Here is a 12,594-nt window from a genome sequence, read left to right as displayed (position 1 = left end):
AAATGGTAAAAAATATCATACAGGATGAATTGATTTCAGTGAAAAAGTTCATGGACTAAATTGGCAAATTTCCTTTTAATACATCATCACAACTACAGCTCGTGGTGTACAATGTCAGAAGACTGACTTTTTTGTGGTGTAAAAAAATTCTAATAGGAATGGTAGGATTTAAAAAGTAAGGAAGGGGTAAGGGGATGTTGGAGAGTGCAAAATGAAAATAGTCTATTCTTTTATTTTCAACTCAGCTTTCAAATTAAACACTAAAAAAGGAAGAGTTGGAGTTTTGCTCTCCAATTTATAATTCATGTGCAAAATTAGTCCCTAATCTATTTCGCAAAATAAATTTGGCCCTCAATCTATCCAATTTTGCGTGAGAGTAGGCAGTTGATGGATTTTCTTCAATTTTTGCCAGAAACAGGTCAAGTGAGATAATGTGTTGATACTCAAAACAACTTTTTCTATCTTTTATGTGAAAACTCTTAAAAAATGAAAAATGTGTTTTAAGTACAAACATATGATCACATGTGATCTATTTCTGACAAAAATTGAAAAAAATTTGCCACTTGTCCATTTTCACTCAAAAAACTGGATAGATTGGGGACCAAATTATTTTACAAAATAGATTGGGGACTACTACTACGCATGAATTATAGATTGGGGATCAAAACTCCAATTCTCCCCTAAAAAAAAAGTTTTGCATTAATTCAAATTCAAAATTATAGATTGGGGACTACTACTACGCATGAATTATAGATTGGGGATCAAAACTCCAATTCTCCCCTAAAACAAAAGTTTTGCATTAATTCAAAAGTATCCCCTCCAAAAATAGCTCTTCTTCACTTTGTCCTATAAGTGTTAAATTGGATCAATTTACCCATTATGTATTCTATTCTTCATATTGGAGGACAATCTATACAATAAGTCAAATTCCTTGAAATAAAAAGTTATCCTTTTGGGGTACATATGCTACTCTTCAAAAAACTATTGGAGTGTTTAGATCTGTAATTTTTTGAAATAATATTTGTATTTGCATCACAAATATATTTTTAATAATATTTTTATTTTCTCAACTATCTCTTTTATCTTACATACGTCACATTACAAAAAATGCTATAGTAATTATTCCAAATAATACTCAATCTAAACAATCCTTATATTATAGGAGACTAAGTCAAACTTGATTTTATTATTAAAATACCCCTAATTCTAACAAATGCATCTACATTCATGTGCTCTATGTATAACAAACAATATATAAAAAAAGCTAAAAAATGATTCTTTAATCTCTTCACTTATAGGTAGAATCTCCAATTTTTTTCAGAACCCCTAATTTTTTAAAATGTTCAAAACCATGTAAAAATATTAGGAATTTTTCTATAAGTAGAAGGTTATTGGTTTTTTTTTCTTTTTTTGTTCAAGGATATTTTGGGATTGCGTTTAAGTTGACCCTTTTTTTTGGAGGGAAATGATATTTACACCTCTCAATTAGCTTCTAACACTCCTCAAAGGTTAGTGCAAGATGTTAAATAAGGAGTGCGAATATCAATTTTATTTTTGGAGACAATTCAATCTTTTGACAGCCATTCGTGCATCTTACATGACAATCTAAATAAAATTCGGGCTTCATTGACTGTACCTAATTGGAAAAAAACTAGAATAGAGCGTGGAGCAAAATTGATAGCGAAACTTTCAAGGGGGCAAAGTGAAGAAAAGTCTTAGAACTAAGGGGTGGTTAATACCAAATGCCGAAACTGTTCAGTCTAAGGATTTCAACTAGATGTTTGTTCTCCCTTCCGTCGAAGAAGGCAATAAGGAACCTTGGGATGTTATCACATTTGGTTTCCATTCTTTGAACAGCAGCCAAGTAAGGCCTCACGCTAATTTCTCCCTTTTTCCTTTTCTTCCTTATTGATTTCATGTTCATGTACTATATCTATCTTCATACGGGCAATGTTTGTTATCAGTTATCTCTGTTCAGTTTTTGTTGTTATCTCTTCATTTATTTGTTCTGTTATAATTGTTTGATACGGGGTTCTTGTTCTTTTCCTTTAAGCAAAACAATCTGGTTTTCCAATGCAATTAAACAAATTGGAAAGTTAGCCGCAAAAGTATGCCATGAAGATGACTGGAGAATTCACTAAACAGTAAAATATTTTTTATGTGTTTATAATGATTTTTAGGAGTAAAATTTGCTGATATTTGAGTGATTATTTCCAAGTCTATGACTTTTGAAAGCGATTGTGGAGATTGAGTTGGGAACTTACATTATGGTCATGGATTTTCTTTTTGTATGTATGTGTATTGAAAGATTCAGCTTGAAGGGATCTTAAAATAACCCCTTTGAGTGTTAAAAACAAATTTATTGTTTTAAGGGCACGGGTTTGGGAAAATAAAATATGAAATTTCTGGATTGTTTTGTTTGGAGAATTTTAGTTCTTCCTTGCATGCAAAATTAGCATCTAGAATGTTGATTTAGGGATTTGAGAGAAGGCTTACTAAATTGGAAATGTTTGCTTAAGGGATATTTGTAGAGGATCAAGCTTCTTAGAGGTGGTCAAACTAGCTTGTTTTGGTCCCCTATGTCAGTAGTGCTTTTGTTTTAATGATATATGTAGTTTCTTCAGTTTTCTGATGTCTAGCTTTCAAGTGCATACAGAAAGAGATTAAACATAGAGGATTTAATTAGAATGTTTCTTGCCGTGCTTGAGTGTGGGAAGCAGAAATGGCACAAGGACTGCTGCACTTGCTACTTCTCTCTCTCTCTCTGTTTTTTTTTTAAAAAATTAAGGAACATACAAATCTGAATTAGAGGTTTAGGTATAATTTGGAGTGGTATTAGCTTCCAAAATTTGCTATGCTTCCATTAGATGAATGTCTTTTTTTTTAAGAGTATGTAAATCTTTACATGGCTTACAATTTTGATGGCTTTGAATTCTGTTGGCCAAGACAATCGGGGTAGACAGGTCAAAGGAAGGGGGATGGATTCTCTGCATGCTGGCTAGCATACAGATTTTCATTTCGAGTACAAACCATTCACAGTTCGTGAAATTGGAAGGGATTTGACATGTAGAAAGCCTGGTGTGTTTGCATAATTTTCAGCAAAAGAGGTAGCTATCTGACACTTTAGCTGCTATTAGGCACTTTATTGGGGAAGGGAGTTCAATTCACACATTTTCTTTTAATGATGGACAACAGAGGAATCATTTTATCATTATGGCTTAGAGCAATACCATTATGGTCAAAGTAATGGAAATACTAGAATGCAAAAACTAGAATGCATCATATCAAGACATGTTTTTACTAGGTGAAGTTAATGGTGATTTTGAAGGATGGGAGCTCAGTGATCTAAATCAAAAAGTGGTGAAGAATAAAACCTGTAGCTTCTTAATCCTCATCTGAAGTAACTTAGAATGCTCAACTAGGCTGGTCTGATGCCACTACATTTCCTACTTGAAATAATTGTCAATCTTGATTAGGATGGTTTGGTCCTCATACATTCTTAATGAAATTCCTTCGAGTAGCTAGTCATTGGTGGACAGAGGATGAGAAGTTATGAAAATCATCAAGTGGTGCTTTAAAATTTGTGGATATATGTGTAAGTGAACCAAGAAACCAGAAAGTCATGTCAAATCTGAAAGCATGCAAAATAAAATACTTGATGTGTATTTTGGTGAAACTTGCAAAAACACATCTTTTAATGATAACAAAGAGGAGCGAAAAGGAAAATAAAATTATCTGTAAAAACTGAAGTACATTGATAACTTTTAATTGCATACTTGTAGACCTATTTCATGCTTTCTGAAAGGCTGACATTTGAAACTTAATACTTCAGGGCCTCATTTGATTAATAATTTCTGTTTTAACTTTCTTGATGCTTGTGGTCTCTGGCATGACATGTACGTATAAAGATTGACCTCCCTCCACCCAGTTGATCTAAGATTCCACTTCTTAAAATGTAGTTCTAAATGGAAGAGAAGGGAGCCGTTCAGAAGGGATGCATTTGACAAACCAACCAATTGGCCATGACAGTGCAGCAATTCCAATGCATGAAACCCATTGTACCCAGTTCAGCCTTTCTGTAGTGGCAAATCTCTTCAAGAACTCTACCATAACCACTTGAAGAGCTACTGTCATCCCTATGATGCTTAGAAACAGTTTGTTCTTTAGTACTCCCCTGAATACATTTTTCTTCTCAAGCTCTCTTGCGTTGAACTCATTAAAAACTTGACAGAGGACAAAACTATTGAAAATAATGGTGTGCTCAACCTTTTCGTTCACATGGAAGATAGAGCTTCCTTTGAATTCAAGGATCAGTATGATAGTTACCTGATATAAAGCCTGAGCAATGAGATTTCGCCACATGATTTTGGTTATAAGAGGTTCTCTGCGACCAACAGGTCTGCATTCCATTAGATCATTGTTTGGCTGTTCAGTTGCCAAGGCCAAGGCACCCAATGTATCCATGATCAGGTTCACCCAAAGAAGCTGGACTGCCGTGAGAGGAACTTCGCCGGCAGATACTGCAGCAATAAAATTGATGCATAGGGCTGTGATATTGACTGTGAGTTGAAACTGGATGAACTTTTGAATATTTCTGTATACGCATCTGCCCCACCTTAATACCATAACAACGGTATTGAAATTGTCATCCAGGATGACAACGTCTGAGCTTTCCTTGGCAACTTCTGTCCCCTGGATGCCCATTGAAAGGCCAACATCTGCTTCTTTCAAAGCAGGTGCATCATTTGTGCCATCACCAGTTACTGCTACCACATGACCTTTCTGCTTTAAACTCTGTACCATCAATAGCTTGTCAAAAGGAGATGATCTTGCCATAAGAAGGATCCGATCAATTTTTGCCATTCTTTCTTCAGGTGAATAATTTCTGAAAGTTATTCCTTCAACAGCTGTATCTTCCAAGTCCTCATTACCATTTAAAATTCCGCACTCTATGGCTATTGATTTTGCTGTAAACATGTTGTCTCCAGTGATTACTTTTATGTTCACTCCAGCTTTTCTGCACGATTTTACTGCTGCTTTAACCTCTGGCCTGCATGGATCCTTTAAACCCACCAACCCCAGTAATGTTAATTGAGTGTCTGGAAGATTCTCGCAAATGACACCATGTCCTGCAATGCTTTTGAAAGCAAAAGCAATGCAGCGAAGACTCTTACCTGCCATCTTTTCAATTATTATTTCAAGCTGTTTTCTCTCTTCATCATCTATGGCCTTAACTGTACCATTTTCCATGTAGTAGTTTGAACACCTGGCCAGAATCATTTCAGCTGCTCCTTTCCAATGCACACGAACTGTCTCCGAATGATTTTTCCTCACTAAAACCCCACTTCTTTTCTTCTCTGAATTGAAAACTTCAACATGGAGCTTTTCATACTCTTGCTTTGTTGTGTTGATATCCATTTTCATATCAAATACAGCCCAATTAAGGATGGCTGACTCTGTTGGGTTACCAGTAATCTCTGGATTTGGTGAAGAAGGTGAAGTATAAATCTCACCAGTACTGTTTAAGCCAATACTTTCTTGCAGCAGTTGACCAACATCAGGTGCTATGTCTGTTGGTGTCTTTCCCTTCATCGGCTCATTGCCTAACCAAAATTCAGTGACTTGCATCTGATTTAAAGTCAGGGTGCCGGTTTTATCAGTGCAGATGGTAGTAGCCGATCCCATAGTCTCACAGGCTGATAATTTTCTCACCATGGCATGGTCCATCACCATTTGTTTCATTGAGTATGCCAGGGTTAGTGTTACAGCCAAAGGCAAACCCTCTGGAATAGCCACTACAAGGATAGTAACTGCTGCAGCAATGATCCGGATGATGGAATTCATGATATCGCCAGTACTCGTCTGTCTGGCTTTGAACTCCCTTTGCCCTCTTTCATCTTTGGTTTGTCCGGTGAAGTAACGTATCAACAACACGACTAAAACAAGGAAAGCGACCAACAAACCGACCTTCCCAATACCGGAGGTCAGCTTGTTAAGCCGCCTTTGTAATGGTGTCTGTTCATTTGTGTCATGAGTTATTAAACTCATCATCTGACCCCATGTTGTGTTCATTCCTACAGATGTAACGAGCATGCGACCATAGCCATCTGTGACCTTTGTACCCGATAGCAGGAATGGATTGCCTGCCTCATGGATTTCAACATGGTCACTTTCACCTGTCATGCTAGACTCATCTACCTTTAAAGAGTAACCATCCAGGAATAACCCATCTGCTGGAATTTGATCGCCGATTTTTAGACATACAATATCGCCTACAACGATTTTGAATATGGACATTTGCTGTCTCCGCCCATCTCTGACTACGACAATTCTTATATTATTGCTCTCATTGGAAAGCTTCTCAAATTGCTTACTTTGTTTGAAGTTGCTGATGGCAGAGACTCCAAGAACTAGTATTACAGCCACAATTATGCTTGCTCCATCATACCATCCTTCCTTCAGGCCATTCTGTTTGATTCCAAAACAGAGTGACAAAACCGCACAAACCAGAAGAATGATGATCATGGAATCTTTGGATGCTTCGAGAAGAAACCTCAGTAAACTTTTAGCAGGGGGCTTTCTGTATGTGTTGGATCCAAATGCATCGATTCTTTGCTTTATGCTACCCTCTGCACTGCTGATACCAGCTTCTGGATCTGTTTGAAGAATGGCTGCTAATTCTTTTGCACCTCCATAAGTGTGCAGCCTATCGCTATTTTTTTCTCTTACCAAGTCAGCAAGTGCCTTCCTATCAATTTCCATAAAAGATCTTTCGAGGCGATCATTTTTGGAGGGTTGTACATCAATGGCAACGTAGGAGGGATTGTGATGCAAAACTGAAGGAAACAGCAAGGCATTGGTATTAACTGCTTTCTTAGACAAGGAAACTGCAAAGTATATAGCTCGAAAAACTATCTGCAAACGCTTCTGAGTGCGATTATACTTTGGTGGAAGTGGATACATGGAAGAAGAAAATGAAGAAGAAAAAGAAGAAACAGTGACTGTGGAAGAGATTCTATAAGATACTGCTGCAAACACTGAAAGAAAAAACACGAATCTTAACGAGTGCTTGAGATTTTTCTTGTTTAAATTTCTGTTTCCTTTTTTTGGTGGTGTTGTAGATGAGCTTAACATTGTTTATATAAGAGTCTGTTTGTGAAATTTCTTTGCAACTACAGATCATATATAATTACAGTCATGAAATGTGGGTAGCCACAGCATAAATTTAAGTTTGAATTATGTAAATGTTATGTATTTCGTGATTCTTGTGAAATGATCTCGTATATATGCTTCATGCATAGCTAGCTGGAATCAATTCTCTTTCTTATCTTCAGTCCCATCATATGCTCTTTTCTTATTAACAGCATGGAATCAATCCAATTCAGATGCTTCTGTGCTTTTTTGCTTTCCGTTTTTGTTTGTGAATTCAATTTCCCTACTGTTTTTGTATTCCCGGAAAACCTTGGACCACCACCAGAAAGGCACTTGAGTAACTCTATGAGATACTTACATAGTTCTATGGATTAAGGATTTGGAGTTATCATGGGACAGGTGATCGAAGAGTTCATAGAGCATGGAAATCTGGGATCTGCAACCACAGTTTCATTGATGACAGTCGCAGATTGATAAAATATGATGAGAGTTCTTTTAACAAAGCAGAGTAAATACACTAAATATCTAAAAACTTCCATAGATTTACTGTAAAATTGCAGTTTTGGTCTATCAAAAATATATTTGCTCATCTAAGTATTAAAGTTTTGCTCCAAGAATGAGAACAAATATTGTATATATTTTTACTGCGAGCAAAAACTATGCAAGGATCTGAATTTCAAGTCAACAAATTTTAAGTGTGGTCCGCTATCCAACACATTAGGCTCTAAAGATCGTAATTGACCTAAAACTTCCCTCAGTTATTTTTTTTTCCCAGTTCTAAGGAGATTATAAGTCTTACAAGTGTGAATGCAAGGGGGGTGGGGCCTTGAGATTCGAATCAAGACTTATGATTATTGAAAGAATTGCAGTTGTGGTCCAAATGTTCAAGGAATAAGCACTGCTGGTACTTAAGGTTTCAACAAAAGTAAATGTAGTCTATTGGAATCAAGTCACCTGCTGGTAGCTAAATTTTTTTTTTTGAAAAATTCTAAAAAATTGCAAAAATTTTGCTAGCCATATTTTGTAATAAAAAATGACTAACTACCCTTCAATTGATCGCGTGAATAATTAGTCTCTAACCCTTTTTTTTTGTCAATTGAATTTTTGTATTCTCAGTTAAAGACTAATTACTCATATGATCAGCATGCAAGTAATTAGTCCTCTTTTACTACAAATTATAGCTACAAATTTTTTTTTTTTCATGTTGTTTAAGTCCTTTAAAAAAATTAGTTGTTGGCACGTGACCAAATTCCAATAGCAATTGGCAAACATCAGTTAATAGGACTGAATGTGTTTAAAAATTGAAACATTTGTATCTATACTTGCTTTTATCTTAACTTTAGGGACTAAAAGCGCTCATACCCCAAACATTTAAGACCAAAATTGCAATTTTCTCCATGATTATTTAACTAATTAATTTACCGACTAAGTTAGTTTTTGAGGATAAATTTTCTCATTTTTTTGGTTATATGCGGAGTCCAAGAAAAGGAATAAATGAAAAAAACCGGCAAAAAACATAGATTAGACGCATTAAAATGCTGAAACACGTTTGATGTCTTTCTTTTCTTTTCTTTTTTTTTTTTTTTAAAGTTTTTGGTCTCTCAAATAAATCAAATGGGTATCCTCGTATACCATTTGCTTTTCATTTTTGCCTTTTCCTCCTTTTGCTTTTTTCATTACGGTCTCCCAGCTTGATGGGCATGTATCAACTTTTTATATTTAAGTAAAGAATAAATCTTATATGCACTGATAATATAATATTATAACCGTTGGATCATGACATATGTGTAAAAATTAAATTTTAAATTCAACTTTTGTGTAATTGTTATTCATTCAATGTTGACAGTAATATATACAATGTTAGTGTATGCAAGATTGATCCTTAGTAAATGGAAAAATATAGGAAAGTGTCATAATCCATTGTCTTGGTCAATTAAGATATTTAAATTTAAGACTAAAAGTCAATCTCCCAAAGTCTTGGTCATCTTTCTTTCTTTCTTTTTTTCTTTTTTTTTTTCCAAATAATTCGGTACTTGTTTGGAGCCCAAAAAAAAAAAAAGAAGTACAATGCATGCTCCACTTTTTCGTGATTCCTCTGTGGAAAACTATGGAATAAATTAAGCTGAGCTTTTATAGTATATATATTTGCATTAAACTGTGGAGTTGAAGAACTGAAACAAATTAAAATGAGGAATTGATAGGAAATATAACATCAGAAACAACTTCTAACAACTTTTAACAGTTTTAACATATCCTTAGATGGATAAAATGTAGCTTCATTCTTCAGATTTTTCTTTTTGATTTTTTAAAGGTTCTTAACTTCTTGTGGAGCTCATCAGTTTTCGTCATCTTGATGACATCAGGTTCAAATTAAGCCAGCCGACTGAGAAAATAATATACACCATAGTCAAGCTTTACTAACTGGCATGGTGGACCTTGAAGACTACAAAGTCCCTGAACTTGCTAAACAAATTTTCCACATTTTTTTATGTTAAAATTTTTGTTAAAAAAAAGAGACTTAACAAGTCAATTATGGTTTAATAGTTCCACTGTCTTGAGAAGTTTCCCATTCTTTTCTCTCTTTCTTTTGTTTGGGGGAAGGGATCAATTGGTTCTGGGGAAATTTCATGTGCCAATAAATATTTGCCAATTGACAAATGTAGACCATGTCGTAAATTGTTTACCTCAAATTGGGAGAGCCATAACCATATATCAAGTGCCAGAAGTGGTAATTTTGGGGGTCTACATTAACTTAAAACAAATTTGATTGATGGAATAGTGAAGCTCTTTCTTTTAATTTTTTCCTTTCCTATGTAATTATGAAGCTTCGTCAGATGAAAAAGTGTAGTTTCTGAGCTTTTTGATACATTTTTCCACGTTTGATGTTTACACATTTTAGGTGGAGAATTATGAAAAATCCTTGGTAAATCATCTGAGTGCTCTCATCTTGACAATTTTTTTTCGTTTTTTGAAACGCATTTCTCACGACATACTTATTCCAATTCGATATTAAAAGGGACATTGAAGTCTGAACCAACAAATGTTCTCGTTTAATTCATACAAAGAAAGAGAAAAAAAAATCAACAATGTGGAAGTCAAGGATGAAAAGATCAAGAAACAGTTCCATTAGATTATTAAAAGGTTCAAACGTAATTGCAACTCATATGGTACATAGATATCCATTCAACAACTCCTTGACATCAGACGTATGATGTAATGGTCATGACGCAAGAGAATGAATAATGTAGACAAACTAATCTCCACGCAAAAGCAAGTAGAATTCTATCCTTTCTGCTGCCAACTGTTAAAAAACAAGGAAATTGAAGAAGCAAAATTGTTGTATGGTATGAAAATTTGATTCATTCATCCTATTCAATATAGTGTGCTCTACTAATAACTTTATTGGGGCGTGTGTTTGCAATAAATAAAATGTATAGTTGTTTGTAAATTTTTTTTTTTACTAAAGTTGGTTTTATGCTTTGAGAATTAATTTGTTAAAGAAGTTATGAAAATAAAAATGTATATATGGATAGTATTTTTTTTTTCCAACCCCATTAGCAGCTCTATCTGTGTCAATAAATTTAAGGATAGAAGTGAAATTTTAATGTGAAATTCTTGGCCATATATGATAATTATAAACATTTTGGGATGGACCAAAATAAAAAATATAATACTTTCAATCGAACAAGAAAGTACAAATGAGTGTTATGCTTTCGTGATTAAACAATATGTATGCGATGTGTGTAAAGTTATTGTAAATCCATGAACTCTAAACGATTATGTAATAGATGATAGGTGTTATTACAATGAGTACTCCTATTTCAAGTATGATCTATTGTAGCCATTTGCCCCTATTTTGGCCCATGTTTATCAATGGTTAACTGTAACAATTTGTCTAGCCTTTGTCCCATGTTCATGTATGTCAAGCGGGATTCACAAAACGCCTTGATTGCCCACCTAAACCTCCTAGACAGGATTATTCTCTAGATTAAGGACTTGGAACCATACTATTATATGTACCTTGACAAGAAATGAAATAATATGATCCACAAGTTATATGATTTATGAAGAATGTATATAAATATGTTCACGTTATGTTATATGGTTTAATGCCATGCACTTCTCACTGTAATATGTATGTGTACGTGTGAAACCCAATGTTTTGAAAACCGGACCGGAGCGGGCAGTTGAACCACGAACCGGCCATGGCACCGGTCCGGTTCTATGTCATAGTTGACTTTGTCAGAAAATCGGTCAAAACTCGGTTGAACCATGAAAACCGCCGAATCGGATTGAACCGGCGGTTTTCCGGTTTTTAACTCCCCCCCCCCTTTTTTTTTTTTTTAAGTTTTGCAAAATATAGATATCAAGATTCGAACTCAAGATCTTTGTAATAGAAGATCAATATATTAACCATTGTACCATCACATCTTATTAGTTTTTTTTGATAACTTATTTATATAAAACAAACACTCATATTTCTTTTTTCCATTTTTCTTACAAAATCTCATTCTCTCATGGCTCTTTCTTTTTAATCTTCAACTCTCTCTCTCTCTCTCTGTATCTCTCTCTCTCTCTCTATCCTCTTTTATTTTATCACTTCCTTTTTAATCAAACCTCTTTATTTTTAATTTATTGATGTTTTCTTCCATCTTTTAATTTTGTTTTTGTCCATTAAATTGAAAAAAGTTAAAAAAGAATTATTTTTCTTTAATCCAAATTATTTAATGCCACAACCACTCACTTTTATCTCATTTTTTGTTTCTTATCAAGTTTACATTTCTATTTTCGATTCTCTTGACTTCCTTTGAATTCCAAACTTCTTTTTTTAAATTGCAATCTCTAAATCCCAAAGCGTAAATTAAAATTTAAGTTCGCAATGTCTAAATTCTCATAGACGTGAATTTTGTATAATTTCAAAATATTGGGATATTTTTGGGTTGGATTTAGATATAATTGAAATTGAGATGAAATTTATTTGTTTTAACTTATAATTAAAAAATTTATTTTTAAAAATCCAAGTTATTAAAAAATAGTAAACTTTTCATCATATAAAGTATTAAATTAGTCCATTACATGTCTTATTTTGTGCATATATATATATCTATATAAATTATTTTTTAAAAAATTCATTGAACCGGGGTTGAACTGGTCCGACCGGTTGAATCTCGACCCTTTCACTTCACCGGTTCAATTAACGGTCCAATTTTTAAAACATTGGTGAAACCATGCCTATGTTTTCAAGTCGAGATATGCATGTGATACTATATAACCTAACATTTTAAATATATAGGCTCCGTTTGGATTAGCTGTTTTTGGGGTTATTTTTCAAAAACAGCACTGTAGCATTTCGTTTTTGAAATATAGTATATATATTAGCTACATGATCCAGTAAAGGAGCAAGTTTTATTTGCTACATACATCACTCAATCCATGTTGCCT

The 12,594-nt window shown here is 34.1% G+C and overlaps 1 protein-coding gene across 1 annotated transcript; it reads right to left on the bottom strand.

The window, feature by feature from the left end:
* Nucleotides 1-3,710: 3,710 nt before the first annotated feature.
* LOC113729284 (putative calcium-transporting ATPase 13, plasma membrane-type) lies at nt 3,711-7,319 on the bottom strand. The gene has a single exon (XM_072080658.1). It carries the CDS (start codon nt 7,132-7,134, stop codon nt 3,949-3,951), a length of 3,186 nt encoding a protein of 1,061 aa, XP_071936759.1. The 5' UTR covers nt 7,135-7,319; the 3' UTR covers nt 3,711-3,948.
* Nucleotides 7,320-12,594: the final 5,275 nt, after the last annotated feature.

The sequence above is a fragment of the Coffea arabica genome, chromosome 2e (genome assembly GCF_036785885.1).
Source record: "Coffea arabica cultivar ET-39 chromosome 2e, Coffea Arabica ET-39 HiFi, whole genome shotgun sequence".
In the NCBI taxonomy this organism is placed as follows: Eukaryota; Viridiplantae; Streptophyta; class Magnoliopsida; order Gentianales; family Rubiaceae; genus Coffea; species Coffea arabica.
Note: the sequence above shows the minus strand (reverse complement) of the source record. Positions and strands in the feature narration are given on the sequence as shown.